General features: G+C 35.6%; 1 protein-coding gene across 2 annotated transcripts in view; it reads right to left on the bottom strand.

The window, feature by feature from the left end:
* Positions 1 to 24055, bottom strand: part of LOC122889227 (bifunctional heparan sulfate N-deacetylase/N-sulfotransferase 4) — a 239227-nt gene that overhangs the window by 89649 nt on the left and 125523 nt on the right. For both annotated transcript variants that reach the window (XM_044224144.1, XM_044224145.1), the window contains exons 4-5: positions 4909 to 5094; positions 2925 to 3053 (exon numbers count right to left, since the gene is read on the bottom strand). In XM_044224144.1, the coding sequence (XP_044080079.1) occupies positions 2925 to 3053; positions 4909 to 5094 (315 nt within the window). The remainder of the gene's footprint in view (positions 1 to 2924; positions 3054 to 4908; positions 5095 to 24055) is intronic.

Genomic DNA, 24055 nt, shown 5'->3' with positions numbered 1-24055 from the left:
GAAACTTCCCTCTTCCGCTATTTCATCCTGCCTGTAATTAAAATCTATCTTTGTGACACTGATAATATTTTTAAGCAAGGTTTGCAGTAGTTTTTGCATTGTTTTCTGAGTTCACCACTTTGTTAGAAATACTAGATGCCAAATAGTCTTCCATTTTATTTAAAGAACCAACTATAAGTCTCTATAAGGAATGATCCTTTATGAGGGGTTTGGTACTGAATTCAAAATAAAAAAGAAGTTTTAAATTCATCTCTTTAATGACAAGTAGACAGGCATTCATATAATTTATAGCAATAGCAATCAGATCTGGGGGCAAGAATTTTAGGGGAGGTAATCATCAGTGCTCTGATGCTTATCCACTTCCCCTTAGGAAATGGTTAGAGAAGGTTTGGGGTCAAGAGTGTAGCCCTGGGAGGCGCCTGGGTGGCTCAGTGGGTTAAAGCCTCGGCCTTCAGGTCAGGTCATAATCCCAGGGTCCTGGGATTGAGCCCCACATCGGGCTCTATGCTCAGCAGGGAGCCTGCTTTCCTCCCCCCACTGAATGCCTCTCTGCCTACTTGTGATCTCTGTCTGTCAAATAAATAAATAAAATCTTTTAAAAAAATTAAGTAAATTAAAAAAAAAAAAAAAGAGTGTAGCCCTGGAATGAAAAATGTATGAAAAAATGACCCTTGCCTTTATGGAGTTCAAATTCTCAACTAGTGAGGAAAGAGATAAACAGAAAGGTTTTCCACATTTGCTTTCATTAACATACACAAGCACACCTCAGTTTCCAAAAAAATACTTACAGAAAATTCGGATATCTCTTAAGTGTCATTGAGTTTGAATTATACACAAAACATTGGAATATCTCAGATTTATGTCCATAAGGGATATCTTTGAGGCACATGGAAGATTATCTAGCTCAACTAGCTTGTTTTACTGAAGAGCAAGCAAGCTCTGAGAAATGGTTTATTGCAAAAGATCATAGAGCCTGCAAGCTGTTCACCAGGATAGTGCCACCCCAACTCAACAGATCTTGTTTAAATTTTGTTTTGTTTTCAGTAACTATGTCATTTGAGGGAAAGGTGTTTTGATTATTCGTATTTATGCACGCTTAAAGCATTTTAACCCCCACTTCCCTACCCCTTTAATCCAATTTACAAGTTTTCATTTTTTACATAAAGTAGGTTTTATTTAATTTCTTCAGGAATTTAAAATACCGTAGAAAGGGGCACCTGGGTGGCTCAGTGGGTTAAGCCTCTGCCTTCGGCTCACATGATCTCAGGGTCCTGGAATAGAGCCCTGCATCGGGCTCTCTGCTCAGCGGGGAGCCTGCTTCCCCCTCTCTCTTTCTGCCTGCCTCTCTGCCTACTTGTGATCTCTCTCAGTCAAATAAATAAATAAAATCTTTTAAAAAATAGCATAGAAAAATTATCTAAATAATTCATTTTAAACAGACCTTCACCACATACAACCGAGCTGTCATTTTGTCTAGTGCATGAATCTTTTTCTCTGAATCTGAAAATTTGTTACATTAAACAAGGTAGGCATAGAATATGACCCACTACTTCATATTTTTTATGTGCACAAAGATGTGAAAGAGGAGATGCTTTTGTAAGACCACAGAAATGGAACACTTATGGGAGAAAAATTAGAAAATAATTTCTGATAATTTCAAAATAATTTATTTTGAAAAATAATTTCAACATTATCTTAATATACTTTATACTCGATAGACATTCACCTTGATATACTTTTGCACACATAAAAGGAGGTAAAATTAAAAATAGAGCTTCCCTATGACCTTGCAATTGCACTACAAGATACAGATGTAGTGAAAAGAAGGACCATCTGTACCCCAATGTTCATTGCAGCAACGGCCACAGTCCCTAAACTGTGGAAAGAAACAAGATGCCCTTCAACGGACGAATGGATAAGGAAGATGTGGTCCGTATACACTATGGAGTGTTATGCCTCCATCAGAAAGGATGAATATCCAACCTTTGTTTATCAACATGGATGAGACTGGAAGATATTATGCTGAATGAAATAAGTCAAGCAGAGAGAGTCAATTATCATCTGGTTTCACTTATTTGTGGAGCATAAGGACATGCGGAGATGGAGAAGTGAAGGGATTTCAGGTTAAATTAGAGGAGGAGACAAACCATGAGAGACTGTGGACTCTGAGGAACTAACTGAGGGCTTTGAAGGGGCAGGAGATGGGAGGTTGGGTGAGCCTGGTGTGGGTATTGTGGGGGGCATGATTTGCATGGAGCACTGGGTGTGGTGCATAAACAATGAATCTGGAACACTGAAAAGAAATTTAAAAAGTAAATAATTTTTTTTAAAAAAAGGAAATAAAATTGTAAAACTTTGAAAGATAAAAGGACACAATTAGAGAAAAAAATTCTCCATTTTGATGATCTCAAAATAAAATTAGTGATTTTTAAAATAGTCCTCAGATGACCCTGGTATACAAAGATAATACATAGTAACATATTGTCAATGCGATTTTACATTGTGATCATTTTTAGAGACTGAATTGTGTGTGCCTACTGAGATCTTGAGTCAGAAGCAAACAGCTTATGGACAAAATATGCATTCACTGATAACATTGTGAATGATAATTCTGAACTAGAGAACTGCATATTATGTCTTTACTACAATTCAAGAATAGAAGTCAGCACTGAGATGTTATATTACATTTAGTTGCTAAATTCAACATATGCCTCTCAACAAATCTGTGCTTTTCTTGACTGAAGATCATAATAATTAAAAATCAAACTTGAGTAACTTGGAGATGTAATCTAATTTCCTTCTAGTAGGGCTAGTATTTACCAACTATTCTTGTGAAAGGATTGGCAATGGAAACCAAAAGAAACAAGTATTTGAAAATTCTCATGTTATTAAAAAAAAAAAAAAAGCGTAAATAGAATACATACCGGGTTTAGAAGGATTGTGAGGAAAAGTTCACCTCCTCTGATACTTTTATCCAATTCTTGGGGTCCTCCCGGATATTCTTTGTAGAAAATAGTGTGTGTGAACAACCCACAGGTCTGTCGAGGGAGGACCTAAGGAAGAAGAGGGAAAGCAGCACGCACAATACTTAATTAAGAGCTCCCCCACTGACTCGTGACTTCAGAGTCTGTAAATTATTATTTCCTATTGTAGTTTCCTTGGGTGCTAAAGCCAAATCTTACTGAAATCAAGATCTGGTATTGGTGTAATGATATAAATATTAAGGAGTTGCCAAATCAAAGCTATAAGACACATAGGCTAAAGCATTGTCATGAAATGCTATAATTTTCACTCACCATCTGTTATGTTAAAGGACTGGCAAAAAATAAAAGCCTTCTTAAGATTAATTTAATTCAAATATAGAGATGCCCCAAGTTACATTTTTCATGGTATTAGGCCATTACTTTCCTCGCTTCTGAATCACAATCTTACATAGTACTCAGTTTCTAAGACTCAAAACAGTCCGTTTTCATCACTTCCACCACTTCTATAAATTTTGTTTTCACTACACTCAGATTTTAAATTTTAGTCACAGTAGTAGTCAGACCATCTAATGACTACTTCTGGTACATTCTGTGGTTAATTCTGTTATAAATTTGAATGTTCAACAGAGAAAGCAAATAAGTAATTTTATTCCAGAAGTTGATTTTGAATAAAAAAGCTGCTTATAATCTAATGGAAAAATGCATCCAATTGAACAGAGTAACTATAATTCTATTTATTCTTTGCTTAATTTCTGTAGTAGTTTGTATTAAGTTCAAACTAAATGAATGCATGTAATATTGGTTGAAATGAATGTTTTTATTTTATAATAATCAAATTCATGTAACTCAATAAAGGAAAAAATGGTATTTTCACTCTAATTTAAAATTATACAAGAATAATTCTTTCTATACCTCCTGGATTTTTATGAATGTCAATACCACTATTTGCATAATTAATAGCTCCATTTAAGTCTGAGGCTTTTTAAGGTCTTCTAGTACTGGCTGTGGTTAAGCACGTGTATTACTGTGTTTTCTTTGGTTTTAGATAGTGATTAGGTAGATAGATAGATTATAGATAGATAGACAATTCTAACAGCAATCTGAACAATGATTGGGAAGACGCAAATATTTAAAATAGGAAGAAGAGTTTGTAGACCCTTGCTATGATCTAGGCAAGTGATAATGAGAACATACCCAAGGCACTGTAATTAAAGATGGTCATTTAAGATGACTATTTTATTTCAAAGTGAAGAATACCATTTTTTCTTCATTCCAATGAATACCTATAAATTCCTAGGTGAAATTCATTTGATTCTATTCTCATTTATAACAACTGATATACCATTGTTGCATCAGATTATTTTTTAATCAATATATCTGAAAAAATATATGTCCACCTCCATTTTTAGAGAATGCAAGAAAAAGAAACATGAATATAAAAACAATATCCTAAGATACTCTTAAGTATCTGAAAACCAAAATAAACTGAGTAGATAAATTTAGTTTTCAGATCCTATTTGTTTGATTCTGTCTGTTGCTAAGTGTAGTAATTTGGGAGCTATTCTCTTGATCTATGGACTGACACTTTGCCTGGAAAATTCTCAATATGACTACCCAAACAAAAAGACAAGGAGCAACTCCCAAAAGTATAAGGTCCCCAGACAAAACTTCAATTGAGAAAGTACATGGATGATTTGTTTGAAATTAATTTTTGGGATTTTGAGGTTATCTTGAATTTGGCAAAACCACCCACAGTTTACGAAGCAAACCACTAGCCAAGCAATGTGTTAACCCGTGACCAGTTACCATTGTGGTATGTTAGGAACTTAGGATACTCATGTTAGAGAGCTCTGAAGTTAGATCTTGTATTTATTCCACATATAGGTATTAAGAGCTTTCATCACAAAAAGCAGTTTATGCTCACCATGATGTTATTGTGAATGAAGCCCTTTCGGTACCGTGCAGGTTTCAAATGTGGATATTCTTCAGTGCTTGTGACCTGAATACCCCAGACCTTCTTCCAAGCTTCATACAACTGAATGTGAACTGGGTAGACCCCTGAGTGATGTGGTGCCACTGCATAGCCCATGTTGATAGGTATTCCGTGCTCCTAAAGAAAGCGAGAACATCACATGGAGTGTGGTCAATTGAATCCAATTAAACTTGTTTCCATAAACATCCTTTAGTATGCATTGAATCCTATGCTAAGTACAAGAAATCTAAAAACTAACATAGAGCTTTGTCTTTCAGCAGCTCATAATCTTAAAGCACTCTGATGGTCTCATAGACATAGTAAATACTTTGGCATGTGGTATGTGGGTGAGTTTAATTCTGAATTTTGAATACAGAACGTTTGGAGGAAGATAGGAAGAGAACATGGACTTTCCTCAGATAGAAAAGTAGTGTTACTTGAGCAAGTGCCAAATATGAGAGATGGAAGAACACACTGTGTGTGTGTGTGTGTGTGTGTGTGTGTGTGTGTGTGGTGTGTGTCTGTGTATAAAATGTTGAAGACAACCAGAAAGCTAAGAATGAACTATAATGAGCTTTTACTGTTAACTAAGGGATTTGGAATAAATTCCATTTAAATAATGTAGATAAGCAAACTCTCTTGAGCATGAAGGGACAAGATCTGTTCTACATTTTTGGAGGAAAGACCCAGTGACAACACATTAAGATAAACTAGAAGTTGAGAGGAAACGAATTAAGGCTGTGCATTAGGAAGTTACTGCAATAGTGCGGAGTAGAGGGAACAAGGGTACCCAGACCAGACTGATTATTGGTGGTGCAATTAAAAGCCAGGGAACAGATATCATATGACACACAGTGGTCTTTTGGATACAGAGGGTAAAGGAAAAAAATTAAGGCTCTTCCCTGGGTTTTGGTTCATAGCAGCTCAATTTACTCCTTATGAAACATGCACCTTACTATGAGATGCTTGCCTTGGGTAAACAGTCGAGTCTAAAGGAAAACAAGTACAAATTTAAAACGAGAAAATGGAAAAAAATTACTGAAGAATGATATTATATTGCAAGGTACATGATATAGATCTTCAGTTTTCTAATTTATCCTTTTTTATATTTCTTCCTTTAAATGATTATCTGTTTTATAAGACTCCTTCTAGGATTGAATCTCATCAATGAGGTTATAAATGCTAGTTTACAATATTATATGAAAGTTGATTGAATCAATAAACAGAACACAGAAGTGGTGACAATTGCCATTTATATTTTCCATTATATGGCACACAGCATAGGGAAAGAATTCAGTCTGGCATAATAAGCAAATGGTGAATGGATCAAATATCTACAGTGCCTAAGTCACATGCCACACTCAGCTCAGAAGGTGGTTGGGCCCTAAATATTTTGCAAGGCTCCCTCATTTTTCCTTCCATGGAATGACTCTCATCGTAGAGCTAAATTTACCCTCTCTTTCACTAAGACGATGTGTTTTCAAACATCTATTACAATAAATGACTCTGTAGAAAGTCTGTGTTATGAAATCAATGCTATAAAATGAGCTGGAGTCTTTTGCTAGGCGCTGGGGAAAATTCATTTCTTGGTGTGTGCAGAAGAAAAATACTTTTCCCAGCTTATATTTTCAATACAAGGCAAGGTCGGAAAAGTCCAGTAACAAAACTCCTTGGAAGCTGCCAGAGGGGCAGGCAGCTACTGTTACTTTGACTCATCGCTGGTGGACAGGTACTGGGAAAAGCCTTGGTTCTCATGGATTAGTTCCCTATTGCCCAGTGACTTCATCACTAGCCTTCTGAGGATCAGTATCACCAGGTAGCCAGTGTGGATGCGTTGGGTATGAGAGGCAGATGAACTTCCTCATGGGAGAAATATAAGGTTGGTGTTCAAAGCCTTTTATGTGGTAAATAGAACTCATGTTAATGATGTGTAGACAAGTACTCCTGATTTGCAAGAAAGGAAAAACAATCTGTTATACTCTCATTACTTTTTCATGATTCATATGGAGTTTTGTAATCATTTTGTCCCATCATTTGCAAAATAACAGTGTATGAATCTGAGTAATCCATACTGTTCATTGTCCTAGGCCTCATTTTCTATCCCTGTATAATATGTTATTCCAAATTTGGGACCTAGAACATTAGATAAGTATGTAAATACTTACATTCCTTAAATACTTAAATACTTACATATGACATTACAAATGTCATAGAAACAAAGGGGTGAAAAATCATAAAGAAAATTGAAATATCAAACAACTGTATCTCCTCAGGAAAAAAAAAAAAGACATTCCAATTTTGACAGGTAGTAAAATGAATTGTAGAACTTTCTTGAAAAACCAGAAGGTAAAAAGCAATTGATTTAGTGAGTAGGAAGGAAGAGGCAGTAAAAGGATTTTATTATATTTATTGATTTCTGGGGGCTCAATGTTATACTGCTCATAAGGTCATCTTATCACACTGACAACCAGAGCTCAATCAAAATAGTAAATCACACTAGATAATTATGAGTTTATGCTTTTTCAATCTAAATGATAACACAAAATGAAAAGTAATTCCCTAGAAACTCTTTTTCTGCTATCAAGAGGCTTGCTGAACTAGAAACCTTCATTCGTTACTGTCCAGAGCTTCAAACACCCTTAACAGAGACTTGGTCAACTAAAAGGTGAACTAAACATCATACCTATACAAGATAATGGAAATTACAAATTTAAAAGTCTTGTTAAAGTGAATAAAGGAAGCATGCATTTGAAACTATAAGAATAGACATAAAGTGACAGAATAAACTAACTCCAATATGGCATTTATTATTATTAAAACAGTGCCTCCTACAGGATCCAAGATTTCTGATATTATGGTATGACACCACAGATATTTACAGTTTAACTTGATTAAATTTTCCCAGTTATATTAAGTTCCCAGTTGACTAAGAAATGAGATAACATGGTGATTTTCAGACTATATAAAAATAAGGTTGCCATTTTTCAAAACCTAGAATAAAATAAAATGCATTTAGCACTAAATACGTAATAGTAACTGCAATGATTTCATTTAGTTTTTATTTGATCATTCCCACTGATTGTACCTGCTTGCATTTGATAACTATCTAATATTCATGAAGTGTTTCCACATTTATGTCTAATGAGATCCTCGTGATAACCTTGTGAGGTGGCCCGAATGTTACTTTCAAATGTGGAAACTGAGGCCCAGGGAAAGCAAATGACTCGATCATGTTCCTAAATGTCAGAGCTAAAATTATAACCAAGTCTTCTAAATTCGTAGATTTTTCACTTGCTGTTCTACTAAGTTGCTGCTCCTGTGACCCCTGCCCAATCCAGCCCCAGTTAATAATTGGAAGCACTTTACAGACTAAGAGAATTGACTTTAATATGTATTTCTGAACTGGAACTCCCATCTGCTTGGAGCGGTTTTCACTTGGAGAGATTATAAAACAAAATTCTACATTTCCCAAACATCTCTGTAGCTATCATTTTTTGTGCAAACACATTTCAGCCCATTAGAAGAACTCAGGACAAATTTCAGAAGGCAGTAGGTGAGCAAATGTTAAAGTGTGGCAGCTCCTGGCCCCTGTTGCTGACACATGAGGTCAGGAAAACAGGAAGCTTTCCTGAAGCAGTATTTGGTACCCAATTGCAGGAAGGCAGTGGAAACTTACTGCTTCTGCCAGAGCTCCCATGGCAGCTTTGAAGTGGCTCTTCCCCTAGGGAACCAGTTCTGTCTGGCTTTGTGAGTCCCCTGAGAAATACAGCCTAGAATCTGCTCCGTCAGCCCTTCTGAAGTTTTTGGAAGTACTTAAATCGCTGAAGAAAAACTCCCCCAGTTTAAAATAACTCCAAGTGGCTTCTGCCTTTATCGTGGAATCCTGACTGATTCAGGTAGTTTTTGCCACTGTGTAATAAGTATGAAAGGTTTAAGGGGTTCATCTGAGATGTCAGTGGTTTGAATTCTCGGAAAACAGAGGAAGAGTTTGCTAAAGCACTGGTCAATATTTCTATAAGTAAGCTCATTGATATATGACAAACACCTATTTGTCTAGTTGGATACGCTCATGTAATAATGTAGTATGTATGACTGTTTAATTTTATGTACTGGACAGCCAGTGGTAATGTACAGAGAAAATAAATATGAGGCCCGTTTACTTAAATTATAAATACGACAGGTATTTAAAACAGGCCAACATGTGGTGAAACCATATAATGTAGGTAATATAAAGAAGGGGAAGAAATTCTACTGAAGGAACGTTGATTCAATGGATTAATCTGGATGACCACACGTGACTCTGTACCAACATGCATTGCAATATTCCTTCATATGGTAACCATATCGTAACAGATAGGCAAAGAAATCTGTAGGCATCTCGTACAAAGGTAGAAAGACCCATAGACTGAGTACGAGCAGCATTTTGGTGTTGCATTTTGTGGTCAGTTCCTGTATACACTTTTTAGAGGACCTGATAGATACACCATAGGGAGCTAGAGATAAAATAGAGAAAAATGGGCTCATGGCCATATAGGAGATCCCCAGATAGTTGGACAGAAAGCTGAAGAATAGATGGAGGGCTAGACACAGGGATGATGAAAAGCCAAACAAATGATATTTTTCCTATTATTATGTCCTTATGTTTTCATTTCAGGAGATACTGCTTATGAAACCAACCCACAATACGTTTAGGATAGTTTTATATCCCCAGCACTTAGCAACATGCTTGGTACATTGTTGGTATTTAATAAACATTTTTAAAGGCAGTGATAAGTTAAAAACGTTATTAAATAAATTAATTATAGATATTTAATAAATGAATATAAAAGGAAAATAAAATGACTGCATATATGAATATACTTTTTCTTCAGAAAAAGTATAATGCATTAAACAGTATCCTGTTGAACTTAAACTACTGATTTGCACTCCTATGTACACAACTTCTAGGGAGCAGCACTAGAAAGAAAATAGATCTCATTATCTATTTTTCCTTTTAATAAGGACTTGGAATCATATTGTCAACTTTGAGAATGACCCTAGGATTATTGATTTTCCACTGTGTTTTGGGAACTGAAATTGTCTTCTGTTTTCATAAGTGATAAAAGCAATGACTGTGTGACCCTGGAAATTGGCTGGGTCAATCCTGACACTTTTTGGACTGAAGCCTAGTAAATGGTGACAAATCTCTGGAGAGCTCTGTGTTACAAACGGATATTTCTTTTGAAAAAGAAATAGCATAGCAATGGTGTTGCTTCTTTAGCATGAACTTTCTGATCCTAACGAGAGCTATTTTGAGCAATTGAGACTCATCCCTTTAATATTCTTGATCCTGCTGAAGGTCTACTTTGTTTCCTACGTGGAACTAACAGAAAAATTAAAGTCTTCATTCTCATTGTATGAAATGTAGTTGATTAGGCATTTGCATTGTTAATTTTTGTGGTTAGAGTTCTTTATTGACAAAATGTTCATTACATTTGGTTCATTGATTTTCTTTATGCAATACATATTTATTACATACATGATATATTAGAAACCATTCTAGGTGCTGGATATATATCAGTCAACACAACAGGCAGATCTTAGCCATTAGGAAGCACATATTTTAATGGGATGAGACCAGGATTACACAAAATAAGTAGGTAAGATACACAATATATTAGAAGATGCTAAGAGCTATGGAGGGAAATAAAGCAGAGAAAAGGGGAGGTTTGAAGTGGTATGGGTTGCAAAAGTAAATAGATTATTCAGGAGAGGTCCTAGAAAAGGTAACGTTTTGAATCGAGGTCTGAAGTTGTGAGGAATTAAGCCATCCAGATAACTTGGGAAAGAGGTGACAGTACATACATTGCTCTGAGTTAACATCTCCTCAGGTATTTTGTAGGAAGAATAAGAATTCAGTTGTTTTTTTGGAGAAGAATTAGCAAAAGGGGAGAGTCACAGGAGGTGACGTCAAGAGTCAGGGTTGCTGCAAATAACCTTACAAGTTACTTACTGAACAACTCCTGGGGGCACTGTTCATATTGATCATGCTTTCATAGAAGCTCTATAATGCAGCATCACTGCAGAGAAGGAATAGGTGTGGATCCTTTAGGTCCTGGATATATAGTGCATCCACAGGATTGGATGATTGATTGAGTAGAAGACACGAGAGAAATATTCAACTTGCAGGATAGGGTTTCTATCAAGTGAGACAGGAAAGTTAAAAATTAAACAGGTTTTGGGGAGAAAGATAGGACATATGTTTGACTTCAGACATCCATTGGATACGTTAGGTAGGATGTCAAATAAATATGTTTAGGATTCAGAGGAGAGGGTTCAGCTGGAGATCTAAACTTGTGAGTTAATAATACATAACACAAATTTTATTTAGAGTCATAAGACTCATTCGGATCATCAACAGAATGAAAGCAAAAATAGAGAAGTCTGACAGATCTTGGGGTATTTAACACTACAAAGTCAGGGAGAAGAGAAGAAATCCAGGATATATACTGGAATATACATCAGGAGATACTGGAATTATCTCAACTGAGAGTAGAGGAATACCAGGAATCCACAACTAAAGGAGAGCCAACTGCAGCAAGTGATCAAGGAGTCTGAATGTCAAGTGCTGCTAACTGATGAAATAAAATGAGAAACGAAGAACTGCACATTAGTTTTATTATTGGATATGTACGGGTGAACTGGATGGTTTCAGACAGATAGGTAAAGGGAAAGCATATTGGAATGAATTTAAGAGAGAACATGAAACTTTCAAGAAGTTTCACTAAAATGGAGAGTCTAGAAAAGGTGTCGTAGCTGGAGGGAGCCTTAAGCGCAGGGTTACCTAAAGATGGGAGTAATAGCAGGATGTTTGTAATAGCAGAGAAGGGACAATTGCTGGAGTAATGCTCTTAAACACTTGGTATGGGGTGGGATTGGGTGCAAAGCGGAAAATTTGGCCTTTGTGTTTCTAGTTGTTTTATTCATCATTTCAAGGCAGAAGCCAAGAATGCGTGCTTCCCTCACAGGATGCCAGTCCACAATTTGTATATATGTCATTATTAAAACAGTTTATGTTAATAAGTGGTACCAATATATTTCAAAAACTTCTAGTAAATAATTATGGTCACTGAGTAACTCTCTGTAAAAATTACTATAATTATATATATTTTTTGTGACTATGTTAAAATCATACTTATTACTGTAGTTTCATTTTGTTATCATCATGTTGAAGGAGTAGTTGTAGTAATGGAAGTAGTAATGTGGAAGTCCCCCCCCTTTTTTTTAAGATTTTACATATTTATTTTGAGAGACAGAGTGCAAGTGAGAGAAAGTGCATGAGCAAAGGAAGAGGGACAAACAGACTCTTCACTGAACAGTGATTGTGACACGGGGCTCAATCCCAACACCCTGGGATCATGACCTCAGCCCAAGGAAGAGGCTTACTCAATTGAGCCACCTAGGTGCCCCTGGAATTTCCCTTCTAATTTATTTATTTATTATTTATTTATTTATTTTTAAGTGAAGTAAGATCATGAGCTGAGAGTGAGTATTGGGGGAGAGGAGGGGCAGTTCGCAGAGAGGAGGCAACATCCTATAGAACAGGATGATGAACGAAGTGAGGCCTTGCAGTATAACTTCTGGGAAGCTTTGGGGGTCTGCCTGAGGTCTGTGGTCATGGCTTTACAGTGGGAAAAGTCAAATGTTGGCCCCAGCCAAACATTTAGCTTCAGGCGTACAGACATAGACTAGGTAGAGATTTGGATTCAAGTAAGGCAGAGGCTTGCAGTATGATGAACCAAGAAGTACAAAGGAGTTCAGGATGTATTCAAGGGGAATGCTTATGCTGTTTGGCTCTTGAAATAAGCAGAATAAGAAGGAAAGCAAGAACCTGAGAAGAGGGAAGGATGGCAGAGATGTGGTATGAGAATATCTCATGGAATACCAGACTGCATTTCAGTACTTTTCTCCCTCACTGTTGCCTCTGCTACATGGAAAGATTTGGTTCCAAATTTAATTTAGTAACAAGAGAAACAGTACCACATATTAAGTATTTAGAGCTTCTCACAATGCCCTTACCGTGAAAGAAATGATAATATTAAAGATTCTAAGATGTGTTAAGAGTCAGATGGAAACAAAAATAGTACTGTCCATCCCATTATGTCACCATTTCTATAGTTACTGTAAGACACATGCAAAAAGAAGGTACTCGAAATAATTTTGATGAATACAAATTATACTATCTTCACAATATGTTTCATTTGTAATTTTATCTCAGCTATGCCTAATTTATCTTGTCATATCTTCTCTTCATTCTTAATACCTAAAGAATGTATACACACTATATATTAGCTATTTTTAAAGATTTATTATTATTATTTATTATTTATATATACTTAAACTTATTATTATTATTACTTTATCCTCCGCTTGCCTATGTTCATGGAATAAAGCATTACTTTAGGTGGGTTGGTTAGGGGATGTGTGTGTGTGTGTGTGTGTGTGTATTTTTGAAGTAGATATAGTGAAGAGGGCAACCTGCACTTTTTAAGGCTGGCTAGAATGCCCTTGATTTTATGATTTTGAACACATTTCCAAACCTTTTGGGTGCTTACAACCCAAGCTGATGGGTTGGAATCAGTAATTTAAACACATTACTTTGCAGATATAGATTTGCATAAACTATTACTTTCTCTGAGCAATGGAATATATTTCTAGTATTATTTTCTAGTACAGCTGAGATTTCTCTTAGGAGTCATTTTCCTCTTAATATCAACTTAATGCATTTATGGAAAAATGTGTTAAACATTTGGTATAGGCATGTGCCATTCCTCAGGTTGTCAATTCCCTCCCCGACCTCAAAATACAGGGTCTTATTGCATTTTAAAATCCTTCTGTGACATTCAGTGCCTTCTCTAAGAGTTAGAATATTCATATCTCTGATTGTTTCCAGTATTAGGGAGCCTCTACTACATGTGAAATAGGTTAAACTTCATTAGACAAAAAGTAAGTTTATGTTAATAATTGGCACCTATATATTAATAAAAAAACCCTTAAATTATGATCACATGAGTAACTGCCTATACAGATGATTACATTATTATGCTTTTCTGTAGATATGTTGACATGTTTCAGATTAAAATCATACAAAATATTATATTTCCATTTTATTATCTTTATGTTAAAAGGGTATCATATTTGGAAATCAAAGCATTGATGCAGTTCTCATCTCAAAACAACCTGACTTCAAGCACTCTAATTCTCCTGTATTATCAATCAGCTTTACCTCTCTCCACTGTCAACATGCTTGGAAGCAATTTCTCCCATTCCCATATTGCTCAAGTGACTGCAGATATGACTGCAGGGGACTGAGGTGTCAACTAGAAAGAGGTAATCATGGAATGATGAAAATGTTCAGCCACTATGGATAAAGTATGAAAGAAACTACCAAGCTGAAAGGATTTTTCAAACTGAAAAAGGCAAAAGAGAAAAAAGAAAAGAAAAATATGTGGTAACAATCACCTTTGATGGATTATCCAATTTGAATAGGGTTTACTGGACACAGCAGGAGTTAAGTAAAAAAACAAACAAATAAACGAAAACCTTGAAAATCTTGGCTCTTGGTTATTTCAGTCATTTAATAATTAAAAACAAGTTTGGTCAGTGAAGCAGTTAAATTAAAATCTATCAGTGAAAGTTAATTATGCTATTATTGACCATCCTAAGAAGCTACTCACAAAACTACTGTTTTGCTCAAATCCTGTACCAGAAAGACAAAAGTGAAAACAAAAAGCAGTGGCTTAATAAGGAGATGAGGTTACTTAAGTAATGGGAATTTGGGAGATAAGCAATTGGTTCAGAGGTTCAAGAATGCCAGAAGTGTGCTCTCTTATTCTCTCAACCTTTCCTTCATAGTTTTAAGATGCCACCTTAGTTCAGCCAATAGGACCAAATACAAGGCAAAACAAAGGAGCAAAGGGTAGAAGGGCAAGCATCAGCTGTATCTAACCTGCTTTCCTGGAGCCTCATACCACCATTTATCCTTATATCCACGGCCAGAAATATGTTAGTAGTCTCCTATCTGAAATAAAAGATGAAGAATCAGTCCTTTACCCGGACACTTGGCTCCACAAGCAAACTTTGGGTTCATTCTGAAAGGAAGATGTAAAAAAATGGGTACTAAGTATTCATTTAGAAGTGACAACCAAGGACTAAAGACATCTGTTCCGTGAAATGAGAATTCCCATGTCCTATTGCTGAGCGGTTCACTTCCTAATCTTATGTACAAAAGACACACAAGAATAATGAGCTAGAAGGCTAGAAAAGAGCAATGAATTAGAGTACATTAATTAGGAACATTGGGAGATGATAGAAGAATCTGGAGAATTAGTATTTCAAATGGTAGACAGAGTTCTATGCAAAGGTGGTCATGCGGTTGGATTTAGGTCACTGAGGCCCTGAGGCCTGGAGTATAAAATTTCTGCATATTCTGGCCCCACAGGAGCTACTCAGGCTCATCTCCTAATTCCCAACTCAAAGCTTTCTCTGACACCAAATCAATTTCTCCTTCCTTTTCTCAACATTTTATGCTCCTTTTGGAAACTCATAAGGTAAGAATTATCAGAAATGTATTTTATGTTCTACAAATTTCATACTTTCAAGGACACAAGAGATTACCGATAATCCCTGATGGATATATGTGCATTAATTACAAATTCATGGAATACTGTTCAGCATTATGATTGCAAAACGATATACTTTCCTCTGGATCATTACGTGTGTGGGCCACAGTTTGACAAACTTTTACTCTGAAGGGCTATGTGGTGAATATTTTGGACCCTGCCAACAACATAATGCCTCTGTCATACATTTTTCTTTGTTCTTTTGTCTGTTTTTTACAATCCTTTAAAAATGTAAAAACAATTTTAGTGCACCAGCCATATAAAAACAGACTGCAGGCCAAATCCCACAGGCAGTAGTTTCTAGGCCCACTGATAGGTCACTGCTGAAACTATATAAATTTTACTAGGAGAGTGGAACACTTTATTTGGGCACTATCCTGTGCTCTTTGCACATTGTCTTTCTGTCTAGGTGCTCCTGTCCTGTCTTCTGCCTCAGCAACACTCAGTTTTCACTCATGTTATCTCAATGGTTTGTCCTGTTTTTTATTTTATTTTTTATTTTTTTTAAAGATTTTATGTATTTATTTGACAGAGAGAAATCACAAGTAGATGGCGAGGCAGGCAGAGAGAGAGAGGGAAGCAGGCTCCCCGCTGAGCAGAGAGCCCGATGCGGGACTCGATCCCAGGACCCCGAGATCATGACCCGAGCCGAAGGCAGTGGCTTAACCCACCCACTGAGCCACCCAGGCACCCCTGTTTTGTTTTTTTAAAAATTTTACTTCCACTTATAACTAACCAGTGTCTCCTTTGTGTCTCTTTAAAGCTCTGTACATTTTTGTCAAAAACCACAAAACACTATCTTATTACACTTAAGTAAAATCCCTGAGAATAAGCAGCATCTCATTCATTTACACATCCCTGATATCAAGTAAATGCTTAGCAGATAATACATATTCATAAATTGTCTGCTGAGGAAAAGGAAGAAAGAAAGAAAAGAAGAGAGGAAAGAAGAACTAGTATTTTTGTGTTATTTGTAAAAAAAAAAAAAAGGAAGTAAGATAGGAAGGAGCAAATGAGTGAAGGAAAGAGAGAGTTACTTTTTCATACTGGAAGAAGTATCTGAACATTTTTTAACATAATTGGAAAACAATAATTTCAGAGTCAAGAGTTCACATATACATGAATCAATGCTTTCTAATTGTTTTCACTTATTTCTTTAAAAATAAAACTTTTGGGGATGCCTGGGTAGCTCAGTAGCCTTTGGCTCAGGTCATGATCCTGGGGTCCTGGAATAGAGTCCCATATTGGGCTTCCTGCTCAGCAGGAAGCCTGTTTCTCCCTTCCCTCTGCAGCTCTCCCTGCTTGTGTGCTCTCTTCTCTCTCTCTCTGACAAATAAATAAAATCTTAAAAAAAATTTAAAAAAAAAGAAATAAAAAAAAATACAACTTTTATCGTCCATGTTCATTTTTCTTAGAATGTTTGGTAAGATACTAATCTCTTTTAATTATTAAAAATTAGTGATCATATTCAGTTTTGAATTATGGATAGATGGATAAATAAATGAAAATATCTTGTATCTGTCCCCAACTTGCATATCACATAACCTTGAGAAACTCATTTGGTGATTACCACCAACCTCTTATTTCAAAAGGAATGATCATATGTTTCTGGAAGAAATATGGTGAAATGATGGTAGCCATGATGATGATGACAATGATGACAAATATTTTTTGAAACACTTAATTGCCAAATGCTTTGCTAAGCATTAGACATACACAAACATGTATATAACATCATGCAATCCTCATAAAAACCTCTGAGGTACAAACTACATTTTACATATTTGAAAATAAAAAGCACATGAATTTTAAGTTGCTTGCTAAGGTCACCCATTTAATAACTGACAAAGATGGAATTTGAATTAAGATAGGTCTGAAGCCCAATGCCTGGGCTTAACTAATACACCGAACAATTAGGCAGTGGCCTGCGCAGGGTAAACTCATGTCACAAAAAATTTGTGTGTGTAAAAATAGCTAGGGTTTTGTTTTCTTCAGAGCAACATAACTTTGTCTTCTGTATTTTGGGCACAGTTTACTCTTCTATATATTATAAACAAAACTTAATATTTAGAAGAAATATTTATTTGCCTTAAAGCAAGTATATTAAATATTAATAACTACTTAAAGCATTTATCAGCTTATCTCCTAGGGGGAAATCCTCTGCTTCAATTGTTTTATATATCGGCACTTGAAAAGAATTAGATCCTCTAGTTAATCTTAAAAGAGTATTTAAATGCATAAAAACCATAAAGCAGAAGGAATGACTTTCAAGGTTTTATATTAACCAAAAGTAATGATAACAAGGTGTTCAAAAGAGATAGATGCAAGCCTTGATAGATTTACACTTAAAACATTTTGAATAATAGGCATAGTTCATTTCCTTCAATTCTTGCTGCTTAATATTAAAGTTAATTTTGTAGGTGGCATTTATTCCTCTGAGGTTAAACATGTTCAGAAATAAAAGATGTTGCAACTAAAATAAGAATTTGGGGGATGGGTGGGTCTGATGTTGCCCTCAGCTAGGAAAATCGAATAGATAAATATATATTACAGAGATTTTCTAAGGGAAATTCTTTCATCTACCTGCTAATACCAGACCAGCAAGTCAAAGACTTACCATGATACAACACATGACAACAAAAGCCATTTTTCCCCTCTAAATACATTGCTAAGCAGAATGAATAATAATAGCTAATGAAATACCAATTTTAAATTTCAGGCAAAAAGTTTATGCTATTCTTCATATTGTAGGTTTGGTGAAAGTAGGAATTGGTGAAAACCTTAGAGACTGCTTGAATAAGTTAGCTAAGGACTTTATTAAACAACATCATTCCACTTGTAAAAGGGGTAAAAAATCTCCTGGAAATGGGTAGCTGAAAGAAAAAAAAATATTTTCACTAATTATGTAATATGCTGATCATTATACAACTTGCACACTTCAGTTTTCCATGTTCACCTTTAAAGTTTTTATGCAATAACATCTACTTCTCTCAATACAGAAAGAAAAGTCTGTGTTCTTCAACAATTTTTCACTTTGCAGAAATCATTTACATATTACCTTAATTACCTGGACTATGGTTTAAAAAAGGACACTAGAAAAACAGGGCTCATGAGTTGGTTCCTTTTGCCTCTGGTAATACTGGGTTTTCCCAGAAATCATTAGCTTTTGCTTGGGGCGGTATTTGGTACAATTGACAGATTACTGGATTAGGAACCACAAAGTGGTGTATGGGTTCACAGTTTGACCATTTACACAGGAGCTCAGTTTTCTCATTTCTGAAATCGAATGCTTTAACCATCACTTTGGAAGCAAGGGTAAGAAGCTTGCTGTATCTGATTTCCAAGATTAGAGCAACTCAGATTTATAGAATTTTAGAGATAGCACAGACCTCAATGGTTATCTAGTTTGACCTATTCATTTTAATAAAATGGGACTCTGCTGCTACACTTAGATAACATGATAATGGCTAGAAGAGAAAGTTCTCAATCTTATAAACCATAACTTGGAAAACTTGAAAAAGTAGATGCAAAAATTCAAAAAATTTAAGAACACAGTTTAAGTGGCGGGGGAGGGTGGGAGGTTGGAGTACCAGGTGGTGGGTATTATAGAGGGCACAGCTTGCATGGAGCACTGGGTGTGGTGAAAAAATAATGAATAATGTTTTTCTGAAAATAAATAAATTGAAAAAAAAAATGAACTTACAGGTGACATTGTAATATAAAAAATAAATAAATAAATAAATAAATCCAAACTCACAATCAGAAAACCAAAAACAACAACAATAACAAATCCTAAATGCAGCAAGAGATACAGACTGCCTTCAATTGAGCTCCAGTTAAAATGTCTTCATAACAGTTACAATGGAGCCCAGAAAAGAAGCATGCTATCCTATCATCAACATAGCAGGGAAAAGACAAATGCTAACCTACAATTCTATACCTGGCTAAAATGTACTTTGAGCACAATTTTTAACCTAGCAAAACTTGCAGCAGTATGTCTATATATATAAAATAATGTACTTCCAGAAGAAGGAAAATAATACAGATGTAAGATCTGAGATGCAACATAAACAGCAAAGAAAATGGTGAATATAAACAAACAGTGATGCACACAACAAAATGATGTGTCCTGTAGGTTTTATTTTTCATTGTGTATTAGAAGACTTAATGACATTAGAATAAAGGAGGTAAACAAACAAACAAAAAAAAAAAGAACACAGTTTAAGAGGAAATAGTTCACATATTCTCAGCAGACTCTGAGAGCACAATAAAGTCATTTGTATAAACAGTGAAAACATTTAATCTTTGTGAAAAATGAGACATGATGCATTTATTAATTTGAAAGCAATGTTACGTATTTTAGAAAGTTACTCTCTGAAATGGTTAAAATAATAAATCACCCAGATTCTAAAGCTTTTCAGTGACAAATGGATAAATCTCACATTGTAATACACATATTCCATCTTGATACAGCATATATTGAAGATTGAATCTATAGGTATGTAATTTTGAGTATCCCAGATAAAACACAAGAGTATTAATAAGAAAGTATAAAGAATTACAATGGACAGGGCACCTGGGTGGCTCAGTGGGTTAAAGCCTCTGCCTTCGGCTCAGGTCATAATCCCAGAGTCCTAGGATGGAGCCCCACATCGGGGGTCTCTGCTCAGCAGGGAGCCTGCATCCCCCTCTCTCTCTGCCTGCCTCTCTGCCTACTTGTGATCTCTGTCTGTCAAATAAATAAATAAAATCTTTAAAAAAAAAAGAATTACGATGGACAAAATATTGTCATGGTACAGGAACATGGTGATACATAAATTGTGCCTATAAATGATGTTTTTGAATAATATATGAGAAATGTATGCATATTTAGCATAAAGAGAAAAAATAATTAATAGTTATAGTGATGAAGAGATATCTCTACTGACCACATGGTGTATATACAGAAATACTTTTAAACTGTTATAAAATGCTATCTGTAAATAAATACTCTGCATTCAGTAACAAAATCATTTATATGCTCAAATAAGAGAGTTTTAAGTTTTCTGGCTGCTCTTCTATAATCTTCCCACTGTGATTTTATTATTTTCTTCCTTCCTAAGACCATTTTGCTCATCAGAGGTTTCCAATAAGTATTATTAGATATATTCAAGATCATAACGAATATTCCATTTACTACACATTTAGAGAATTTTTACTGCTCTTTCTTCCAAGGAAATGCCATTAATATTTGATTTCATTATTTAATGCTCTTTCAAAGTTAAAAATACTTTTTGCCTACCCTGCTTTAGGATTTAAAGTACTGTTACAAAAAAACCAGACAGTAGATTTAACAAACAAATGATTTCAAAGCCACAGTGGGTTTTAATTTGAAAACACAGTCTAGAAATTCTAGCACATCAGGGGAAGTTACTGGAGACTTCCAAATACCATCCATTAAAATATCAGATGGGAATATGGAGCACGGGAAGCAAGGGGTCAGTGCGAAGGCCTTAAGGGCTATTTTAAGGTAGTTTGGAGGGCTTTGAGATAAAATGCGACAGGATCCAAATTAGAAGTTAACAGGCCACTATAGCTGCTTTGATGAGAATAGATTCAATAGGCCCAAGAGTGGAACTGGACACTAGTGGGGTGCTATTGTAAATTAGTAAAGATGTGATGGTAGAATTCCGACTTCTGTAGAATTCTGACAACCATAACTTATAAAAATTATTTAAAAAACAACCATTTAGGGGTATCTGGGTGGCTGAGTTGGTTAAGCATCTGTCTTCAGCTCAGGTCATGATCTCAGGGTCCTAAGATGGACCCAAGTTGACAGACTGCTCAGTGGGGAAGTCTGTTTCTCCCTCTCCCTTTGCCCCTCCCCCCACTCATGTTCTCTCTTCCTCACTCAAATAACTAAATTTTTTAAAAACCCTAACCATTTAAAATCTCTGGAAAAATGAACTAAAAGTGTACAGCAAATGAAGAAACATTATTCAAGAAAATCTACGACGATTAGAAGATTAGTAAGAACAGTGAGAATATATACCAACTGAACCATGTACCCACACCCTTCCCCACTTGCCTCAGTTTAGAATGACACAATTCCTACCCCAGGACAGTGCAGCCAGAAACACAGGGGTTTCTCTCTCCTTGGATTCAGTCTAAAGCTGTGATCCTCCCTGGGAGTTGTCGGCCTTGAGGATTTCTCATTCCCCTAGCTCTGTGCACAGAAGTTCTACTTTAGGCAAGAGCAACTGAGAGAGCTAGAGCTCTCTTCCTCAGTTGTATCTCAGATGCCAGAGAACAATAATACTGAAACCATGATTTGTCCTTGTCCAGCTCAGTTGTAGGGTGGTGGTTTTAAGCCAGGAAAGCTGAGCTGAGAAGAGCAGAGTCTACCATCCCAATCTACCACCCTGCTCATAAATCTTGTCACTTTGAGAGAAAGAGGTCATTGTTCCCACTTTGACTCCAAAGCAGTGGGTGCAAAAATTTTCCTTAGGAGGAGATGGAAGTCATAGAAAGAGAGAGCTCCTAAATTCTCTCCAAGGGAAGTGATATTATTTGGGACAGAGTATGGAAAAGTTCAAGCCTAAGGTCACCCTTGAAAACAGTAGAGATTTTGATGGGAAACAATTTAGAGGAGGCTGTTGTTATTTTAATTTAAATTCACAATAAGCTAATAATAGACCAAACAAGAAGTTTTTTGGAGAGAACCAAGGGAAGGGATAGCTAAGAACACTCCTGTGGTTGGAAAAAGTCTCACAGACCTACCTCAAAGACTACTTTCTGCAAAAAGGAATGCACTGTATTAATTCAGACTATGGTAAAGTTAGCACCTTAAGGCAATGAAAAACCAAGGAGCATGCTGCTAGTAATTAATGGAGTTTCAAACTGGTAAAATCAGGAAGTAAAAAAAGACAACACTGCTAATTTTATGAAAGTCAAAAGAGCCATAAGGGATATTATAAACATTCTATGACAAAAAATTAGGTAACTTAGGTGAAATGGATAAATTCATAGAAACACATGAAATACTAAAACTGATTCAAGTGGAAATAGGAAATCTAAATAGACTTATAACAAGTAGAGACTGATTTAATAATTTAAAAGCTTTAAATTATTAAAAGCCAGGGCAGGAAATTTCACTGGTGAGTTCTATCAAACATGTGAGGAATTAATACCAATCATGGAAAGATCCTTTCAAAACACAGAAGAGGAGAGAACATTTCTCAACTAATTCTTTGAGGCTAGTATTAGCCTACCACCCAAACCAGAAAAAAATATCATAATAAAAGAAAACCACAAACAATATCTCTACGAATGCACATGCAAAATCTCCAGCAAAGTACTAATGATTAAATTCAGCAACATATAAAAAACATTACACACCAGGACTAACTGAGATTTATCACAGGAATGTAAGGTTAGTTTAATATCTAAAAACTGATTATGATAATACATTATGTCAACAAAACAGAGGAAAAAACATACCCAACTGAATAGACCTCCCTCAAAATGTATGAAGATGCCAACATTCTTTAATAATAAAAATACCCAACTGAGTAGGAATAGACCTCAGAACTTCAACTTGATAATGGGTATCTATGAAAAGCCTCTAAGTAGCATCATACTATGTGGTGAAAGACTGGATGCTTCTCTTCTAAGCTCAGGAATAAGACAAGGATTCTTGCGCTTGCAATTTTTATTCAACATTATATGGGAGGTTCTCACCACAGAAACTGGACAAGAAAATGATATAAAATGTATCCAGATTAGAAAAGAAGTGAAACTATCTCTATTTATAAATGACAAGATCTTATATATAAACAATCCTGAAGAATCTACTAAAATAACTCCAGAACAGTAATTGAATTCAGCAAATTTGAAGGTTACAAGTTCTATATACAAAAATCAATTGTATTTCTCTATATAAAAATAAATGATGTGAAAGTGAAATTAAATAACAATTCCATTCACAATGGCATAAAAAAGAATACAATACTTGGGAATGTATTTAATAAAAATGTGGAACATGGATTCTGAAAATAGAAAATATTGTTGAAAAAAAAACTAAGGAAGACAAATAAATGGAAAAATAGCTCTTTTTAAAAAAAAGATTCTATTTATTTATTTGACAGACAGAGATCACAGGTAGGCAGAGAGGCAGGCAAAGAGAAGGGGAAGCAGGCTTTCCGCTGAGCAGAGAGCCCAATGCTGGGCTCGATCCTAGGACCCTGAGATCATGACCTGAGCCAAAGGCAGAGGCATAACCCACTGAGCCACCCAGGTACCTCTTGTACATAGGAAAAACAGCTCTTGTACATAGATCAAAAGACTAAATATTGCTAAGATGGGAGCATTTCCCAAATTAATCTGTGGATTCAATGCTATCCTGTCAAAATCCTAGCTAGCCATTGTGCAGAAATTGATAAGCTGATTCTAAAATTCTT

Source organism: Neovison vison, chromosome 11, assembly GCF_020171115.1.
Source record: "Neovison vison isolate M4711 chromosome 11, ASM_NN_V1, whole genome shotgun sequence".
Lineage (NCBI taxonomy): Eukaryota > Metazoa > Chordata > Mammalia > Carnivora > Mustelidae > Neogale > Neogale vison.
The sequence above is the reverse complement of the archived record's forward strand: the minus strand, read 5'-3'. Positions and strand labels throughout refer to the sequence as shown.